The sequence below is a fragment of the Sabethes cyaneus genome, chromosome 1 (genome assembly GCF_943734655.1).
Source record: "Sabethes cyaneus chromosome 1, idSabCyanKW18_F2, whole genome shotgun sequence".
NCBI lineage: Eukaryota > Metazoa > Arthropoda > Insecta > Diptera > Culicidae > Sabethes > Sabethes cyaneus.
The window spans coordinates 149,905,541-149,926,637 of NC_071353.1; the positions used below are offsets into that span (position 1 = coordinate 149,905,541).

Genomic DNA, 21,097 nt, shown 5'->3' on the forward strand with positions numbered 1-21,097 from the left:
TAACAACATAGGACTGTCCAGTAAATAGATTTGCTTCCCACTTTCTCCTCCAGAGTAAGCATTCCTCGTGACTGTTTTTAACGCCCCCGTACCGTTAGGTTAGGCCAATTACTCAACACAAGTCAGTAGATGCTGCCTTCCTGTTCGTAGTTTAGGTATTTCGATCGTGTAAATTCTTAACTTAAGTGTTCCTTCGAGGTTGCTAACCTCACACCTTCGTTGCCCGATGATGGTCGGTTTCTTCTTTCCCAGGCACTACAGCTCCCCCCTCCGAGAAAAGAATTCAACAGTATGACCGATCCAACTAAGGAAGCGGGAGGTACCTACCAGATTAGAGAAAAGTAATTTAACCTCTAAATACAATTCCTTTAGTAGCAACCAAAAAAAACGGTAGCAACGTGAAAAGTAAAGCAAGTTAAAAGATATTATCTAGTATTAATAGCAGCAAGTGTATAGTCAACAGATTTAAATCAGATAAAGTAAATCGAACAACAAAACAAAAGTCTAAATGCAGTGCATTTAGCTCGTGAAACTGCTCTAGTCTTGATTGTATTTAGACGCCGCGAAACGATCATTACACAAACACACACTCACTGACACACGATAAACAGTACCTTAATAGAGTGCATATATTATTTAATCTTGTAAGAATTCGAAACAAACAGAAATTGATAATATTTATCGCGTAACAAATGATTATTGGTAGCCTATTTGTGTCGCAGACTCTGTTAGTTTAGCCCTGCGCTGCTGCGGGCGGTCGCCCGCCATTCCCCCCCGGCGATTTTTCCTTTCACCGAAGCTAGTCAATTTGTATGTGCGAAACTTTAGTTGAGACGATTAAAAGGTTTGGTTTTAGCATGCCCTTTCGTCCTTCCAGTCCTTCCCGATTATTCGGAGTGCCGAGTTTTGCAGCTCAATTCTCAATTTTTCCTCCTAAAACCGGACGCTAATCACTTCCTGTAGGATCCTTCCAGCGTGCACTTTCCGAACCGGGCGAAAAAAAAAACAAAAACATCAAACAGAAAAACTGAACGATTAAAACAAAAAAAAACGAATGTGGTAATTACATATCATCGGGATATCTACATACTTCAGAGTTAAGTATCTTTAAAAACAAAAAGTTCGAAACGTTTTGCTGTCTTTGTTTGTGTATGAGCGCACAAAATAAGTTGTTTCGCAAACGAATTTTAACCCCTCTAAACCTAACCTAATTGATTCCATCTTAGTCCGAATCGGAAATCGAAAAATACAGAACAACACCCACCGTATGGCTTTTTATCGAAAAACTTTTCGTTGACGAACTAGTTGATTCCATTCTATATTTGTTTGTAATTTATCGATTAGAGAAGTAATATTGTGAAGCGAGAAAAACAAAAACAAAAGCTAAATCAGAGAGATTATCAGAGAACAAAGTAGGCACCGTCAAAAATGAAATTCTCCGCACTATTGTTGAGCGCAAAACTAAAACAAAACAAACAAACAAAAAGAAAACCCTATAACAAAACAGCCAAAATTTTCGCAAATTATTACCCAACAAAATTGGAAATCATTCAATGCGTTAGTTCAACTCTCGATATAACATGCAAACAAAGCAAAAAAAAAACAAAACAAACCAAAAAGAAACCCAAAAAAAATGTGCGAAAATAAAATCGACGATTAGTCGCGATACAGCAGAACACACACACACCCACAGGCAAGAGAGTGCCATAGTAATGATATTTAAATGGAAAGAACGTTCTCCTCCCCGTCCCGCCCGCGTGGGGAACAGCAACAAACACGTGGTTTTGTCGGACGATTTTCTTCCACGCGCCATCGCTTGCTTGTTGCGCTTTTCCGCGATGTCTCTTTCTAGCACGACCACGCGAATGACGGCGCGCCGGTGCTGAGAGTGAGCTACCCGGGCTCGTTCGGCCCCAAACCCTCCTCTAGCTCTCAGCGGAGGGGAAAGTGAGTAACTTTTAGGTGGCACATGGCAGGCGTTTGATAACCGTCGCGTCGGTGGGAGGAAAAGTTCGTTGTGGGAGGGAAACTCAACACGGTGCAGATGGGTGAGTAATGACACGGCTCCTGAAAATGTTGGTATGCACTGGTCAGCGCGATTAGGTGAGTTAATTGTTTGAACGTTGCCAAGCAACATATCGATGCTATCGGTAATGTTTTGAGTGAGAAATAGAAGAAAATTTTTCTAACCTACAAGAAGAAAGGTGTATCAATTCGAGAAATAAGACAGAGGCTAAGATCGGATAATCTGGTAAGAAACTGTTATGGCTGGTGAATGAATGGCTGGATAATGTGCACCGTCAGAGCCTCGCGGTCCATGGCGGTGAAACTATGATCGAATGCGGACAGGGAAGGAGGCATTTATACGAATGCTGCGTGTTAACTATCCACCTGTAAATGACGGATCTCAGTAGTAGCATGTCCGAACGAACCAGAGCAGATTGTCAAAAGCCCCTAAAAGGAGTATGCTTGTAATAACTGCTATCCAATGTTCATTACGTAGACTTGAATGGCTAAACCATTAAGCATTCCTCGTTTATTAGCTACTCGTAGGACTTCATATGAACTGTTCAAATACCAATCACTCTAAAACTTCTGGCAGCGGCAGCCGGAAAAATTGGCTCAGAGGACTAAGGAATCGCGTGCGATTGACCATGAGCTGAAGGGTAGCTACAACTTCGACAGCGACTCGCTGGACCGCAGGACCATCAGTCTCTTCGATGATCGTGAGCTCACCGATTGGGAAAGTGCCGACCGTGTTTTGGTCTACTGTCGCCTGCAGCTACTGGAGTCACTGATAAGGTCTAAGGAATTTCCGGAGCTCGTGAAATTGTATTGTATCCAGAGCTTTAGTGAATATATCTATCAGTTGTTTGTTGCTTTGGATTGGTTCGATCTTCAGAGTTTCTCTGTTGACGTGGGGAAATCGTTCTTCGCCATTGAAATACAGTCATTAATCCGACGCTATCATTTGAAGATCTACGAGAATTCCATTCAGCCATAAGCCAAGTTCAGTGCACCACACTCAGCTTCGCTGGATGATAACACCATCGTTTGCTACTTTCTTCTAGCCTAGGAAACCGTGCATCAAAAACAAAAACTTAGAACACGAATCCGCGTGGCAGATTTTCGGTCTACAGCTTCTGGCCCTCAACTGCCAAGAGTACTTCGTTCAACTTGTTCAACTTGTTGCTCCAACAGCAAGGGCTCTGCATTAATCTTCCTACGAAGTGCCACAGTAAGAACAGTCCGAATTGTCGCCATTCTTGCAACCCGAGAATAGGTTAGCGTGTGGTCTAGTGCTGCCTTCTGTTGAAAACCTTTGGCTTCTAGGCCCGCTTGATAACGCTTGATGCGAAAACCCTAGTCTGTCTTGATCGGCAAAATATTGGGTGGGTGTCAGGTATCGTTTTGCTTCACCGAATTAAGTTCGTCTTTCACAACTTGCAACCAGTTCTGTTCATCGGGGCGGCCGGACCTCTCATTGTAGAAACCAGGGACAATGGAAAGCGGTTGTTCAGGTGAGGTGAGGGAATTTCTTCGGCTGCTGCTTGAAGCTGGCGAATGCTTACCGAAGCAAGCTTCTCCTTACCCGTATCAACAATCCGATCGAGGGTTAACTATTCTTCGTAGAAATTTTTCAACGCCGTTTTTAAGGGGTCATGGGTTCGGGCAAGGTCACTCCCATACCCATAGACTCGGGAAACCATCACAAAAATATAACATTAGTTCAACTATCCTACTAGCTGTAGATCTTGCAACTTGAAGCACTAAACATTGCATTCTATAAGTTCTTTAACTTTTTCGGTCATTAATTACACTAAATACTGAGATTAGTGACCAATTAATATTCATCACTATATTTTCACTTTTTCGCCGACGGTTTTTCATTAATTTTTTTCAGCCGTTTCAGTCGTCAAATCACTCGCGAAACTTAACTTGAGGCACAAAACACTTTAATTTACCACCCGAACAGTTATTTAGAGAGATATTATAATCATTTTGCCCAAATTGTTCACTTGAATTGATAGGAAAAACTTCACGTTCGTTTCGATTGCAATTCCGAATCCGCGACCGTCGTTGTTGCACGTTGCCAAGGGAACGGACGTTTATATGGAGTGATGCCAACGTAAACATTTGAGCATGAAATTGACCAATTATTTTCGCTATTAAATTAAAGGTTGTAGAATGTCGATAATATACTTATAAAATTCACTGATAATAAAATTCACCGTAAACAACATTTTATGTGATAGAATTACTGTCTAATCTAGTTCAACAGCAAAAATACATACGCGATTCTATGTTTCATAATTGTTCATAACTGAAGTACTGAAATCAGTAAAAAAGCAACTGGACTTCTATAACCTTGAGTCATGCTAACAATTTCCGGACGAGAGTTTCCAAAGAAACTAACTTCTTTGTGTGGACGTTTTCCAGCACAGTCCAGATTTCCTTCACAGAATTCTTTTCACTGATCAGGCCCAAAAGGTCATCGTCAATAAAGGAAAGTTGCACGTTCGATGCATTGTTGTCGATTTTCTAAAACGGCGCGTCGTTGGACACCGCGTCCAACAGCTCTGCAGACTTTCGGATATCTCCACCTACGAAACATCCAATTTACATAGCCGGTTCCGGAAAACCGTTCCATGAGTAGCCCATAACTTCTTGCAGGTTGGGGGGAATAAAATGCACCTTTACCAACCTTAGATAAGCAAATAAATTTTAATAATCAAAAAATTCCAAATTCGTTAGCTCTAATAACTTTACATATGTTCTACACAATTAATTCGGTTACAGTATCAATTATAAATTTCTTTATAAGAGCATGACAGTTATGCTTCGCCCTTTCAGTGAATTGTTAGAGTTTGTTCCACTTCGCCGGGTTGCCAATATCTGCGGCACTGTAGCAACAATGTTCAAAAATACGGTGTAGATTACGACGAGGTATTTACTCCTGTTAACTGTCATGCGACTTAGAGAACCCTGTTGGTGATTCCTGCAGGAAGAGATAGGTTCTGTTTGAAACATTTTGACATCAAGACAGCTTATTTGTACGACGACCTTCAAGAAGAGGTCTACATGCGGCAGCCCGCTGGCTTTTTGGCTAGCTGGGCACGAAGGAAAGGTGTGTCGTTGACCAGCAGAGAACACAAGAAGTTGTCCAGCGTGCTGAAAACGGTGGGTTGACTGCAAGCTCCGCAGTCGGACGTGTTTACGGAGAGTTGAAAAAGCACTTTGAAGTGAGCTGGCTTGGTGGCCCAAACTATTTGTGAAGTGTTCAACCTGAGTGTTTAGCTGGAGAAGGCATCTGCTGTAGGATCTCAGCAGACAACAGACTGGTGCAACTGGTTGGTTCACGAAGACAACTAGTGCTTCTTGAATTTCATGCAATCCGAGAAAGCAAGAGGTCGAAGCACGTTGAGACTAAAGAGTGATTCTATCTGTGATTTGATTGTATTTGTCACCTTCACAGTTAAAACTAAACCTCTAAACATATTCTATTATATATTCTTACGTATACTATATATTCTTCCGATTATTCCTGGCTAATTACGTTCTTCACTAATCCATTTTTGTACGAAAATCTCTGATGTTTTGATAGAGGTATGAACCGGGGAAGGCAGCTAGAGGGAAGCGCCCTACATAACTCTAGCCATTTCAATCCCATACCTAACACCTTTACGTGGCCATACCTAGCAATACTCCGATATGTATAATTGAGTACTCAAGTTTGGAGGCGCGGGGTCGTATGGTTATCAGTTTCTGATCTTACAGCTGTAGTTTTAGGTAACCATTGAACTGCCCATAAATGCATAACAGTTTCATCTGACTTTTCACCACTTTTGAGATAAACCTGGGAATGATCTTTAAATTAACTGTTCTTTCAATATTTCAAACAAAAAAGTTATGTTTGTTCCCAAGATGTTGAAAAAAATATCAAACTATGTCGGTCCCATATTACAAGTAAACGCATAACAGTCACACTAGTAAAAATATATCAATAAGCATCTGTTTTTTGGAAATGCCTGGACCGATTCAACTGCAGCAACTACCAAACGGAAGGTTTTATGGCCTAGAAGAACACTATTGAGGAGAATTTGGATCGGATGTACGATTCCGAAGTTACAGTGGGAACAAGTTCCAGAATATATGGGACTTGAACATAGAAGCACCTTGAATCCCAACAAACCCATCATGTGACACCTATAAATACACGGATTTGCAAATTTAGACTATTGGTAGTCGTATAAAGTGTTCAAGACGTCAGGAAGCCAGGAAGAGATTTGACTCAAATCAGGACCTTTTTAGCAATTGAATTGAACGAGCACGTGAATTATCAAAACAACAACGACACGTGGTCTTGAAAATACTACCGAGTCACCGACAACGCAAGGATCAAGGCATGCTGTCCAGTGCCTGTTATGCGTTTATTCTTGCTTATTCAAGCACAAATAAACGCATATCAGTAACTTCGGCAGTTTTTCTAAGTTTTAGAACAAATTTTAGGTCACTTGTGAATAAATTGCTTGTAAAAGTATTCTGTTATGTACATTCAAGTGATTTTATGACGATTTGGACGATTTTTTTTTTCCAAAATCGATTCAATATTAAAGAAAAACTGTCGTGGCTTCAACAGCGTTTTTCGTAGTTGCACGTTTTTGCAGATGTGACTGTCTTCCATTGATGGGCAGTGAATCACATGACTTTATTTTCAATTGTTATATTATTCAAACTAACATTGTTGATAGTTGGTTCACAGAGAACAGACATTCATCTTAATTCCGCGGGATGTGTAAAAACCAAAATCGCCATATTGAAAGTATGTGGTAATGCTCCCGTTGGATGGCGCTCCTATCGCTGACAGAACGAGCTTTGATTACTTCGATTGGCCTTGAATGCTTTCAAAACATTACAACGGACTGCGTTGCTACAGTAACTATAGCAAATCAACCTTTAAAAATAAACAAGAACTATAACCATATTTTTATGCTGTATATTGAGCTACGAAATTGATATCAAGTTATGATCAAATTGTTAAATAAACAAACAGCAGTGGATTCGTTGTCAACGATATTTCTACCGCTCGTTAGTACCGTACTCAGAAATAGTTCTACAACCGTCGCTTATATCGAAAGCATTTCCGAACCCTGGTGTATCCAGAACTTCAAATGTTTTTAGTTCCAACATATCCAATTTTATTACGCTGTATTTTCACGGTATTGAACGCTTAACGTACCGTAACCCTTATGTGATAAATTTCTATGAAAAAATACTGCTATTAATTGATGGAATTATAAAATATTTCTTTTTACCTACCTCATATCAAACACTTTTTACCATGCCCAAAAAGTATAAGAAAACATGTTTGTTGTCTTTCAATAATTGGAGTTGCTGATATTGGAGTTGCCGGTTATTCAAAAATGTAGAATATCGCAAGAAAATATATTGAATATGGCAACATGGACGAAGCGCAACTGGTGCACCCTGAGATAGATGTCGCTAATATTTTGTTCAAAACTTTACAAATCATTTGGATGAAATTTCATAAGAACATAAATGACTGTTCTCTGTGGTTGGTTGCTTGAATCTATTTTCAGAGAGCGGAATAAGGTGCTATATTCTTGACAGCCTGGCTGGTCTAAGTGCCATTAGTTCCCCCAAAGGTTCGGAGTATCACTTAACCTTATTATTAGCAAAGATACTCCGAACGATTGCATTGTATATATATTGTATAAGAAGCGTTTGGTACGGGAGGTACACGCTTTCTTCCTTCTCCTTAATTTTAAGGAGTTGAATGGGATAAGGTATTAATTATGGTTCCAGTTTAAATCAAGGAATTCTCTCTGCAGTACATGCTGCGCAGTTAACCAGGCCGTTGAAAAGAAAAATGCTTGATTCCAATATTCGTCATTTTCCCGGATACTGTCAAGAATTGGCTGCATTAGTGTGAGATTAGATTAAACTGGAAAACCTCTGATGTTTTGCTAGTATACAGGATGTTAGGTAGCTTAGTTCAGATATTTCAAGTGGCGATAGAGGATCATATATGACGAAAAAAATCCTTCTACGCATATTTGACCAAATCTCAATCGTTACAGAGTTATTGAACGTTTTTGGTTTTCGGTTCTGTTTGTCATAAATTAGCTCTGGTACAAAAACTATGCTAGCTAGCTCAATTTGGGTACTTTCATTCGAAAGCTGAGAAAATTTTGTACTGAAAATTGGCTCTAAACCTCCTATTTCATGATATTTAGTTAGCTTTTAAATAAGTGTTTTCAGGGCATTTTTATCGAATTTTTCCCAAAAATGTGTGATAAAACTGCTGTTATTCACCAATTTAAAGCTCTAGTACCATTCTACAATTCGTTCTTCGACGTAAGAGGTCTATCTCTTTTAGTTTCGTTGCAATTTCATTTTAAACGTATGGTTTTGGGTGTTGAATTAGTATCTGAAAACTGCACGAACTCATACGCGTGCGACGGACACGGTTAAACGCATATGAAAAACAGTTTCGAAACCGACTGTTGCATCTGAGAATAAATGTAACGGAGTTTATCGCTGCGTCCTCTATGGACGAAATGGATTAATACGATTTGTCTTTTGCCTTGCCTTTGTTAACGATAAGTAAACGAGAACAATATAGTGTCTATATAATTTAAGCTGTTTTGTGCGAAATGAGTCAGTTGTTCAATATACACGATCAAGAACGATCACGATAGTTTTATTTGACCGAAAATTCGTCCCGTGCCGAAGATCATACTCTCGTTTCGAAGTCGATTGGATGCTGCTGCGGTTCACTACCGTTTTCTGGACTACTGGTGGAAGTTACTAATAGTTCGACACATTTCTTTCGTTTGCGGTTGGTGCTGCCTGTGTTCGAACTTGCTGTGCTATTTGATGAGCAACAACATATTGGTGCCGTGACCAGGATTGGATCGAACTTCGTGCTGCTCGTCATACCTGTAGCTGTATCATCATCTTAACAATAATATATATTTCGAAATGGCGGAACAACAGAAAACCACTTTACTTTCACGGCGGGATACGATAATAGCCGCTTTGCAACGCACAGAAACGTTTGTAGCTGAATATAATGAGGAGCGCGATAAGCTGCAAATTCCCCTGAGAATTCAATATTTGGACAATATGTGGGCGACGCTGGAAAGTGTGCAAGGACAATTGGAAGATATGGAAGCATCTTCTGAGGACAGACAGTTACTAGCCGATGCTCGCGCCAGTTTCGAACCACGGTTTTTTGCGACGAAGGCCAATCTTATTTCAAAATTACCCACTTCTGGTTCAAACAATTCGCGTACGCCCGTTTCTGCTGCCTTGTCAGGAATAAAGTTACCTACAATCACCCTCCCCGAGTTTGACGGAGATTATAATCAATGGTTGGCATTCCATGACACATTTTTAGCCCTCATTCATTCCAATCAAGAAGTTCCTGCAATCCAGAAATTCCACTACCTGAAAGCTGCTGTTAAAGGAGAGGCAGCACAATTGATTGAGTCTATTGCGATCAGCTCAGGAAATTATCAGTTGGCATGGGATACGCTGATAAGTCGCTATGCAAACGAGTATCTGTTAAAAAAGCGTCACTTGCAAGCTTTATTTGACATACCTTCCATGGAAATAGAAACAGCTGCCACCTTGCATTGGCTAATTGACGAATTTCAACGCCATGTTAAAATTTTGCATCAGTTGGGAGAGCCAACAGAACTATGGAGCAGTATGTTGGAGCATTTGCTTTGTTCGCGCCTTCATGATGACTCTCTCAAGACATGGGAAGATCATGCTTCAACATTAAGTCATCCAAACTACGAATGTTTAGTAGAGTTTTTACAACGACGTGTAAGAGTGCTAGAATCGATCGCTGTCAACCATCATATATCTCCATCCAGTGCGTATGTGCCAGTTTGTCCAGTACAGTGTCATGCAACTAGTGCTTCCAGTAGCACTGATCGTTGTCCGGCGTGCAACCAGCCGCATTCGCTAATTCGTTGTGATATGTTCCATCGCTTATCCACAGTTGAACGACAACAATTTGCATACTCAAAACGTTTGTGCAACAATTGCTTAAGAGTCGGTCATATTGCGAGAAATTGCACCTCGGAATTCAGTTGTAGAAAATGCTATCGTCGCCATAACACTTTACTGCATCCGGACGCCATCGAGAGCCAAAGAACAAGTGAAACTTCAGTGCATTTTGTTGCAGAAAATACGATGCCACAACCAATCGAATCGACTACACAAGCCACAAACATCGTTACAGAATCAACCCCAAGCATCGCGATTAGTGCATCAACGCAAAATCAAGCTGAAAGTGTTTTTCTCATGACAGCCATTGTTTCAATTGTCGATGCTCATGGTCAATCGCATTCGGCTCGTGCATTATTAGATAGCGCGTCACAGCCTAATCTAATTTCTGAAAGGCTGGCGCGTATTCTGCAGTTAAAAAAGAAAAGGGCCAACGTCACAATACAAGGTGCGGGTAATCTATCGAAAACCTTAAGTGCTTCAGTTGCTACGAAGGTCAAATCGAGAAGAAACTCATTTTCATGTGATGCTGACTTTCTTGTCATGGACCATGTCACGGCTAACCTTCCGAGTAACGACGTATCAATCGCAGATTGGAAAATTCCAAACGATGTGTTTTTAGCAGATTCAACATTCAACAGTAGTAAACCCATCGACTTAGTTCTTGGTGCCAAGCATTTTTGCTCGTTTTTTCCCACTGCAGCACGTATGGAACTGGATGCGAATTTGCCATTATTAGTTGAAAGTGTGTTTGGCTGGGTGGTAACTGGCGCCGCCAAAAATCTCAATTCCAACGCAATTCGATCGTTACCGGCTGCTAACAATTCCTTGGTGTATTCACAACCGGACAACTTAGAGGCATTTGCTTTTTGAATTTAATAATTCAAGGGGGCCGGGATGTTGCATCTGAGAATAAATGTAACGGAGTTTATCGCTGCGTCCTCTATGGACGAAATGGATTAATACGATTTGTCTTTTGCCTTGCCTTTGTTAACGATAAGTAAACGAGAACAATATAGTGTCTATATAATTTAAGCTGTTTTGTGCGAAATGAGTCAGTTGTTCAATATACACGATCAAGAACGATCACGATAGTTTTATTTGACCGAAAATTCGTCCCGTGCCGAAGATCATACTCTCGTTTCGAAGTCGATTGGATGCTGCTGCGGTTCACTACCGTTTTCTGGACTACTGGTGGAAGTTACTAATAGTTCGACACATTTCTTTCGTTTGCGGTTGGTGCTGCCTGTGTTCGAACTTGCTGTGCTATTTGATGAGCAACAACACCGACTTCTAGGGTCTCTCTGGGACGTTCCTGAAAACGAGTGCAACGTTTGATGCGTCTCTAATACAATCTTTTTACGCCCTGCAAGTATTAATGAAGTTACTGCTCTAATAAAAGAATTAGATGTTAATAAGAGTTCAGGCCCGGATAACATTCCAGCAAGAGTAATAAAGGGTAATCCCTAAGCATTTGTGTTCATTTTGTGTCAAGCCTTCAATAAAATTCTTGATACTGGTGAATATCCCAACTGTTTAAAAATTGCTAGAGTAGTACCAATTTTTAAAGCAGGAAACACTTTAGATTACCGTAATTACCGTCCAATATCTACATTATCGGTCTTTAACAAGATCCTAGAAAAACTACTTGTAGCTCGATTATTAGATTTTTTGAAGGCAAACAATGTTTTTTGCAATACAGCTTTAGGCAGAAATGTGGGACTACGACAGCTATAACAGAGCTAATAGACTACATAGTCAGCGAAATTGAATCGAAGAAACTTGTTGGAGGGTTATTCCTTGACCTTAAAAAGGCGTTTGATACCTTGAATCACAATATTCTCTTAAAGAAACTGGAATTATATGGAATAAGAGGAGTGGCAAACAATGTCATTCGCAGTTACTTAACACAAAGAATGCAATTTGTAACGATTGGTGAGGCACGTAGCACACTCCACAAAATTGATGTAGGGGTGCCTCAGGGTAGCAATATCGGTCCACTGTTGTTTTTGATTTACATCAACGACATTGGCAATTTAAACTTGAAAGGGATACCAAGGTTATTTGCAGATGATACGGCATTATTTTATCCTTGCGTTGACATCGGCAGTGCGATATCCTTAATGGAGCATGATTTAAAAGTTCTTTCTGACTATTTTGATGCTAATTTACTGTCACTCAACTTAACGAAAACAAAATATATGGTTTTCCACTCACCTAGGAAAAAACCCGCCGATCACTTAACCTATGCGTCAACGAAATATCTATAGAAAAAGTTGATGATTTCAAGTATCTCGGTGTTTACCTTGATGCAACGTTGTCTTGGGACCGGCAAATCAAACATATGCAGCAAAAAATTTCATCATTAGCCGGCGCAATGAGAAAAGTGAGCTACTTCGTTCCTAAACACGTATTATTAAAATTCTACTATGGTTGTATTCACTCCCAAATTCAGTATCTAGTTCTCGTGGTGGGACACGCCAGTAAATCGAAAATTAAGAAAATACAAGTTTTGCAAAACAGGTGCTTGAAAATAATATTTCAACTACCGATACTTTACCCAACGGTTCAACTCTACACAAATAATAGCCACACAGTTTTACCTATCTTAGCCTTACGTGAAATGCAAACTGTTATTCATATGCAGAAAGTTTTACATCAACCAGACTATCACCATAATATGTCTTTAAACACTGGTAATAGACTGCAAAATACCCGACGAGCAAATCCCATACAGCGTGATAGAGCCACAACAAATCTTGGTCAGACGCGAATTTCATTTTTGGTCCTTCAATTTACAACGCTCTGCCTAACGAATTAAAACAAATCACCAACATCGATCTGTATAAATACAAAATTAAACAATATTTTAAGACAAACATAATCAATTATATAATTTGAGCGTATCAACCATGCCTATGTAAAGTAAATCGTAAATTAAATTTAACTTCTCTCTACCAGTAGCTTAATCGGAATTATTTTTAGTTATAGTTATACTGGGCCCCTTAAAAAGGAATATTAAATTCCACTGGGCGCCCATTAAATAGTTTTTAAATAATTTTATGTAACCTCTTTATGTTTTCCTCAGCTTAAATTAATTTCTTTGTTTAGTGTGTTGTCCAGTTCTCTTCTAAGCTGAGGTTTCTGTAAGTGTCCGATACCAGGGGGCTCTCTGTGTGAGCTTTTTGGTAACGGGGGTGAGCGGAGGGTTCATTAAAAAAATATATATATACCTTAATCAATAACCAAAATACCCCAACACTTAACAACAATATTCTAGCATCTGAAAAAAGTTTACGAAAATCTATTATTTTTCGATCTTCCAAGGTAAGGTCCCCCCTTAAATTGACCTTAAAAATAAACTTGATATCAATGTTGAAATTGGAATTGAATTAGACATGAAATTATACTCGAAATTGAACTGAACTTATACTTCTTGGAAATAAAATCGGATTTGAAATCGGAGATGAAATTGGACTTAACTCATCGGCGATGCAAACCATACCTTCGGAGATTTTGCAGACTGCGATCTATTAGCGCTCCAAAATTTTAAAGCAATAGTTTCGAAATTTTACTCTCTACATTACAAATACTTTTAAACAAATTCAATACTTGGCCTTATAATTTTTCTTGTTTGATTAAGCGATTGTAATTGGCCGTAATTTTTCCATTGTTGCAGTTCACTCTACAGCACTTAGTCATAAATTCTGCAGAATGTTCGTCTGTTGTGTTATAGCTACTGAAATGGCCCAGAACTCATGTGTTATCAATAAAAGAGGTCAGCAGTTCATTCATTAGCAGACACTTAACTAGAACGCGTGCTTCTTTATTGATTTCAAAAGAAAACCCGGTTTCTATCGTAGACCAAAAACTATTTATGTTAATATAAGACTATTTGTAGTTACATTTGAGGCAAACATTTCTAAATTCAATTATTACAGCAAAAATAAAATTGATAATTATGTAAATTTAAAATGGAAATGGGTTAATAGTGGGTAAATTATGTTACGATTTCGACGATCAAAAAAGTTTATTAAGAAGAAAGTATAAAGGGTGTAAGAACCAATGGTTTGATGGGCATTTCATCAATTACTTGCAGTTCAGATGAATGGGATCTTGGCGTCACTAGAACAAGTACGTAGCGAATCGATCTTGCACCCAAATTCACGCCTGACAATATGCAGAGAACTCGGAAGTGGTAGAAAAGCAAAGGTAGGTGGTCCTAAAAGTCACTCGAAGGTGGTGGCTCTTATCAGATGGAATCCGAAGTCGTCATCGAGAGACGCGATAAAAACTATAGAAGTTTCCTGTGTCCAGAAAGTAGCAAGGAAGAGGGTGTCGTTTGAGAAGTTTCAAGGTAGAAGCTGTACCGAACAATAACGCTACTATTCGATGCAAATTGTGACATTTATCAAGAGAGGTGCCTTCAGAAGTGGTTACTGCCATTGCTGGTCCGCCTTGGCAAGCAGTCACTATTCAAATTCGGCCAGTGGTACAACGCCAATGGCGTCAGTGACGTGTCGTCTAGTAGTGGAGTCCAGCAAATATCCCGGAGCTAAGACCGATTAAGCAATACTGATCGATTGAAAAATATGAAACTAAAAAGCAAGAGTAAAACAGTAAGTAATGACCCTTAAATGCCTTGGACACTTTACTTTTTGTTCTTACTATGTAAGTGTCCAAGGCATTTAAGAGTCATTCTAGTTCTTACGTTAGCACGACTACGTAATTGAAGTAAGTAATGAGAAGGAATTTAAACGAATTTGGCTGCCAACAAGTGAGAAAACAGCTAGTACAAAAGGTAGTTAGACGTGTTCAGGGTAAAATTCGAGCAATACGCATGAAAAGTTTGACCAGAATTCAGAACAGAAACTACAGCGAACGATACCTACTAGCAAGTTATAAGATATTGTAATACTAAGTAGCGCGTAAATACAGCGTGCGTAGTCATAACTGTTAGTGTTTTTTTTAATGAGCCGTCAAACGAGTAAGACTGCGAATTCGACGGAAACCAGATCAGTCTGGACGTAAGACGGTCAAGGAAATGGGGAATTTCGCAGTCAATCATGAAGAATATTATGAAAGATGATCCTCGATTGATTCGTGTGACTGAAAAGCAGTCAGCAGATTGCAAGAGTCGAAAGACGTCAGCAGTTGCTCAAGCGGCACGGTGATTGAGAAACTCTGTTTTCGAACAAAAAATGTTCCCTCTACCAGATCACCACAACCATTGCTGGTTGGATATATGCAGCACATCTTTCTGATATTCCTCGGAACAAACTCACTGTTCAAAGGTTCCAGAATGTTTCCAGGCTGATGGTACGGGAATGTTTCTCCGAAAATTTAAAGGTTCCATTGCTGTTTGTTGAACTTAGTGTTAAAATCAACACTAAATATATTACTTCGATAATGTTTTGAAAAAAACCCTTTGTCAAAAAACACTACAAGAATGCACCATAGTGCTTCCAACGAGATTCTGCACTGTCTCACCAGGCGAAAGCTACGCAGGTTTGGTGTGAGGATAATTTTTCGTCTTTTATTGCTTCAAAATAGTAGTCTGCCTGTTCGCCTCATTTGAATTCTCTCGACATCTATGCATGGGCTTACATGCTAGGCAAACTAGGAAGCACCAAAGGATTAACTTTGGATATTTTCAAGCAACGTTTGGAGTGTTTCAACAACGATTGTGACTGACAAAGCAAAGATAAATGTTATTGCTATACTTTACACGAAATACGCACACCTAAAATTAAAATCAATGTAAGCGTCTTGTTTTTGTGACCATTTACTTTACGGACAGTTATTACCACTCACCCTGTTATTTGTCTAAAGATTATTCCTATTCTGACTGTATTTCTAAATGGGTGTGTTTCTTTGATCTGTCAAATCTCTACACTATAGAGGAGACCACAATGAGGAGAAAGCTGTTTTTTTTTCACAAAAAGACACGACCTTTTTTTTAAATCATCGATTGGTGATGACTCATCAACCGAACAGTAATATACACAACACAACACAACACCAGGCTATCAAAGGCAGGCAAAAAAAAAATAAAGTTCATTGGGATTGAATCGCTAAATCGTTAAGGTAGGTACATATTTAACTCTCCACTAACAGGCAACCTCGTAAACGGCGATACGACCAAGCCTAATGACTATTTTTTTCTATTAAAGTGAGTACTCTCAAAAGAAGCACCAGCCAGGGTTTTGATTTTCATGTAAAAATAATTAACTGGACGAGCACCTGTGGTAAGAAATAGTGTAAATCGTTTTTTATTCTTCGTTTTTCATATCCAATGCTCCACTTGGATATTATATTGTTTATTATTATTTCAAATTAGATGTAGCAGAAGCTCGAATAAAGCCCTGTAAACTATACCCATAGAATTCATTTTGAGGTCAATAATTTTGTTCTAGATAACCTCGTTTTTTTTCAACAGTAAATTCCACAATGATTTTTAATGATGGCCAAAAAGGTTGAAATCTGTTCGGAACAATTCTCCTAGACATTCAAGAGCGATTCTCGTCACGTGTTGCAATCAGCACAATCGCTGTTCTTCTGTGCTTTGTCAAAGTCGAAAGCAATTATTGCACTTAATACGGTGTTGCTAAAGTTGATAATCAACAAACGTGCTATGACGGTCACTCAGTTCAGGCCGCAACCCACCGGAGCCCACCGGAGGTGAAGTTCGAAAACGCGAATAACTGACCGAACAACAAGGTGAGAGCGTGAGTGCCTGCCTGCCTGCGCAACACGACCAAACTCGTGCGCTCGCGACGCGAGAGAGAGCACCAACGCGCGAGCGAATTGTACAGGAAAGAGAACGAGAGGTTGCACTAGTCAAGCCGAGCGAGAGGGAAGAGTTATTACCAACCATTTGCCGTCGCCTTCGTCGTCGTCGTCGTGTGGCTTGCGGGCAGCAGCAGCAACAGCAACAGCAGCAGCAGCAGCAGCAAGCAGCGTGTATGTTTTGTAATAATTTAAATTTTGCCATTCTAGATCAAATTGTCGGGAACGGTACGCGCGCGCGGGTGTCCCTTCTCAGCAGTCGAGTCGAGTCGAGTCGTTTTGTGTGCCACAAATCGCGTTTCGTTTTCTTCGCTGGCTGAGCCGGATTGATGATTTCCCGAGCCAATCCTCCGTGCCGTGCCGTGCCGTGCTGGTGAATCGGACGAATCGAATCGGTTGGTCGGGTGTGCGTGTGTGCCGAGCACACACGTAGGTGGAAAGTGTCACAACAATCGCGTATTTTTTCCGCGCTGATCAGAGGCGGCTTTGCTTTTTCTTCCGTGCCGTCCGGCGTACAGTTTGTTGTTCTACTAGATGTCAGTTTAGTGCAAATTTGAGAAAAAAGAAACAAGTGTTTAATTTGCTTTTTGGATTTGGTTTTTTTCGCCGTTGGATGGTCCCGACGGAAAGTAATACAAGAAAAATAAACGAGAATAAAGCGCGTGGGTTTTGCTACTCCCGGCTCCGTCGCCCGTCACCCGTCATCATCGGCCACTCGCCAAGAAAAATTAGATGCGGAACTAATTCGCGTGCTTCGTTTTGTGTTGTGTTTGATCGCGTCGACTACGGGACGAAACGAGACAAGACGGTGCGGTGTGTTTGACAGTTGTGAGGATTATGTCATCCGGACGGCCGCCGGTCAGCTAGCCGCAACAGTAAAAAAACAGCAGAAGAAAAAAACGATTGCTCGACGTCCTCACACAAGAACAACAACAGGTGAAACGGATATTTAGCTTTAAGAATGGACTAGCACCCGCTGTGCTTTTGTTTTCGATTTACCGCGCGAAGGACCCACGTGTCGTTTGCTGGCGATGCGGAAACTGGCGCACGAGCCGGTGAAAAACTCGACGGCAGTGCCACAGTGCGTGATTGGTAATATTAGCACCAGCAACAGCAGCAGCACTAAGTAGCGGAGGCAACCGTAGTAAATTCAGCGGTCACGATCGCCGGCTTGAAATCGTGAAAAAGAAAAATCCTTCGGGAAGACGAAGAAGGAAAGAAGCAGACAGGCGAAAATAGATTTCCCGCGTGTGTGGTTGAGTTGAGCCGAGCCGAACAAGTTCTAGCGCGCGCGGCGGCAGTTCGGTCCGTCTATCCGTCCGTTCGCCGGACTCTGATGGATTGTTTGTTTTCCAATATCCTACAGCAGCGCCGCTCGGTTCTTCTAGATCGGTTTCGGTCGGTTTGTTTGCCCTCTGACCAAGAAGGCCCAAGTGCCCAAACCCTCCGCGCTCAGACCAGGCCGGACCGAATATCCGTGACCCGCCGTCCGTCCGTGGTTTGTTTGAAGTTCAATTTCAACCCACAAAAAGCGAGAGATAGTCCCGTCCCGGTTGCTCGCTGTCCGTAACATTGTGGAAGAAGCTAAAAAATACTGCAGATAAACAATCATTACAGTCCGAGTTTGGTTTAATGGGTTTTCCAGCGCCGGAACTAATGTGTTAAGGTGTTTTAGGAGGTGTAACACACATCAGTTAAAAAAAAGTGCTATCTCGGTCGAATCTTTTTCGGCAAACGATAAGCGTTAATTAAAATTGGTTGTTGCGAAATCCTCACCCTTCGGCCAACGGCATCAGCACTACGAGCAGAGCAGAGCAGAGAAAGAGGCGAAGATTCAAGTTCAGTTTTGACGAAGAAGAAAAGAAAAAGAGTAAAAAAGAAGTGTGCAGATAAAAGTGATTTTAGCGCGGTCCCGGTCGATTAATTGCCCTTTAAAAAAGTTTTGATTTTGCTTCGCCATCCGGAAGCGACTAAAAAGCCGTCAAAATTGAAAAAGGAAATTATCCCTTTTTAAACCCCCTCGCTTATCCTACGGGCCCCAGCGTCGGTGGCGGCGGCGGCTCCGGCGTCGGCGTCGGTGGAGGCGGCAGTGTCCACAGCGGCGGAGGTTCCAGCAGCAGCGTATCGGCAGTGGCCGCCGCAGTAGCGGCAGTGGCAGCTGCCTCCTCGAGCCAGAGCGGTTCCACGGTCGGCGGCAGTACCGGCGGCGGCGGTCCGGTCAGCAGCTTGGCCCCGGTGGCGGCCCACCATCATCCCTCGATTCATCACCATCCGCACGCGTCCGCGGCGGCTGCAGCAGCGGCAGCGGCAGCAGCAGCGCACCATCCGCACTTTCCGTCGCTTGCGGCCGTCGGCAGCGATCACCATCATCATCATCACGCCTCCGGCATACCGATCAGGATGGACTGCGACTACTCGAAGCTGTTCTATGCGAAACGTAAGTTTTCCTGGTGTGGTTTTTTTTATTTTTTCGGGTAATTTGGTGTGATTAATTCATTCGAAATTCCAAACGCGGTAATTTATGGTGCAGACTGCATTACGTTGAAATTATTCGTTAAGGTTCATTAAAAATACCATTTTGCGCTTAATGTCAGGGTGTGGTGAGCATTTTCTGCTCCGTCCAAAATATCATCCACGTAGTGGTTCCGAATCTATCATCTGCCGATTATGTCTACTGCCAAATTTGTTAGTATTTTTTTTAATGAAATTCATAAAAATGGCGAATGTGTTAAAGAAATCAGCTTGTCCTTCATTTCCAACAATCGTAGTTGAACGTATTTGACGTAAATCTCACAAGTGTTCCAAGAATACTAAAGTACAAAACCGTTCCAAAAACGGCAGGATATTGTGCATCAAACTTCATCAATTTGCAGCCAAAATTATCCTTGAGCAGTTATTCGTGGAGAATGAAAGAGTATTGCTTGCCAATGCTCACGAGAAAGCAACCCAATTTTGAGCAGTAATGCGAAAAAATATTGTAGCTGAGCAAATCTTTCATGAGGAAGTGTAGGGTCGGAAGACCGATTTGAATCTAACAATGAAAAAGGTACCTGACATTTTTATTTGATTCTTTAATGTCAAATTTTAATTATTCTCTTTTATTAATAGCCGATTAGGTTAGCTCAAAAAGTTAGAAGAGCCAACCGTAAATCGATTCAACCTGGACTAAGGCTTAAAGCCAGGCTCTTATGGAAGCCACCTACGTGAACTCGTTTCTGTGACGTTAAATTGCTACGGGTCATGGTCACCATGACTGGGAAGTCACAGTCTTTGACAATACGACCAATAGTGTTATGCAAAAGTGTACCTGGACTGGACTGATGGACTACGTCAAAGCCAGGTGAAATATATTGAACAAGCTGCTTGATACAAAATAGAAATTGACAGAGGACGAGGTTCACTAGAAATGATTTTGAACATAGAGAATAGTAATGAATAGATGTGTTCTATGTTCAAAGACGCGGGCGTTCGCCGCACATTTGTCATTGCTTTTGTCCCCAATTTTTTAGAAAAATTTTGAGAACATTAACGAAATTTGGACCACCACCCAGTTGCAACTTAACCAGTTGGAAAAGCTATTGTAGCGAGTGTGTCTACTTTAATTAATACGACCAAGTGAAGTGTCACATCTTACTTTCAGGTGATTTGAAAGTAATCAACATCTTGGCAGGACTAATGTTAAATAGTTCATCTCATCCGTATGTAATCCGTGTGAAATGGTGCAGCACAGCACATAAGAATTCGTAGATTTTCTGTTGTCAGAAACGAATACTTTTGTCGCTCAAATCGGTCCGTGTCAATATATAAGCTTAGCTTAGCTTAGCTTAGACTGATTGCACATATCAATGGTTGCACTCAGTGATTGACCCGAGTCAGTGAAATTACACAATGAATCAAATGAATGGGGTTGGGAGTGACCGATCATTCTCACTGTGCAAAATTCAGTGACTCTTATTTAAAGGATCAATAACTGCGCCGGCCACGTCCTTGCAATCAGGTGGGATTGGGGAAGGAATGTTAGTATAATCTTTGTTGTTTTCGGGACCGTGTTAACCTCTGCATCCTCACCAAGATTATAGGAAGGAGTTGTCTTGTTAGTAGTGTAGGTTTCGTAGGATCGGGATTCACCTTGATAAGTGATGTGATCGTTGTTAATTTATTATTTTAGAATTAATAGAATTTTGGGCATGTATTACTCATTCAACCGACCGACGAAAAATTCCTATTTAAAACGAGGTACGAACAGTGAAACTAGTATTGTTTA

General features: G+C 40.8%; 1 protein-coding gene across 1 annotated transcript in view; it reads left to right on the forward strand.

The window, feature by feature from the left end:
• The first annotated feature begins 17,062 nt into the window (after positions 1-17,062).
• LOC128738916 (protein scalloped) overlaps positions 17,063-21,097 on the forward strand; it is a 459,239-nt gene continuing 455,204 nt past the window's right edge. Inside the window, exon 1 of the mRNA XM_053834405.1 lies at positions 17,063-19,270. Coding sequence (XP_053690380.1) covers positions 19,234-19,270 — 37 coding nt within the window. The 5' untranslated portion in view covers positions 17,063-19,233. The remainder of the gene's footprint in view (positions 19,271-21,097) is intronic.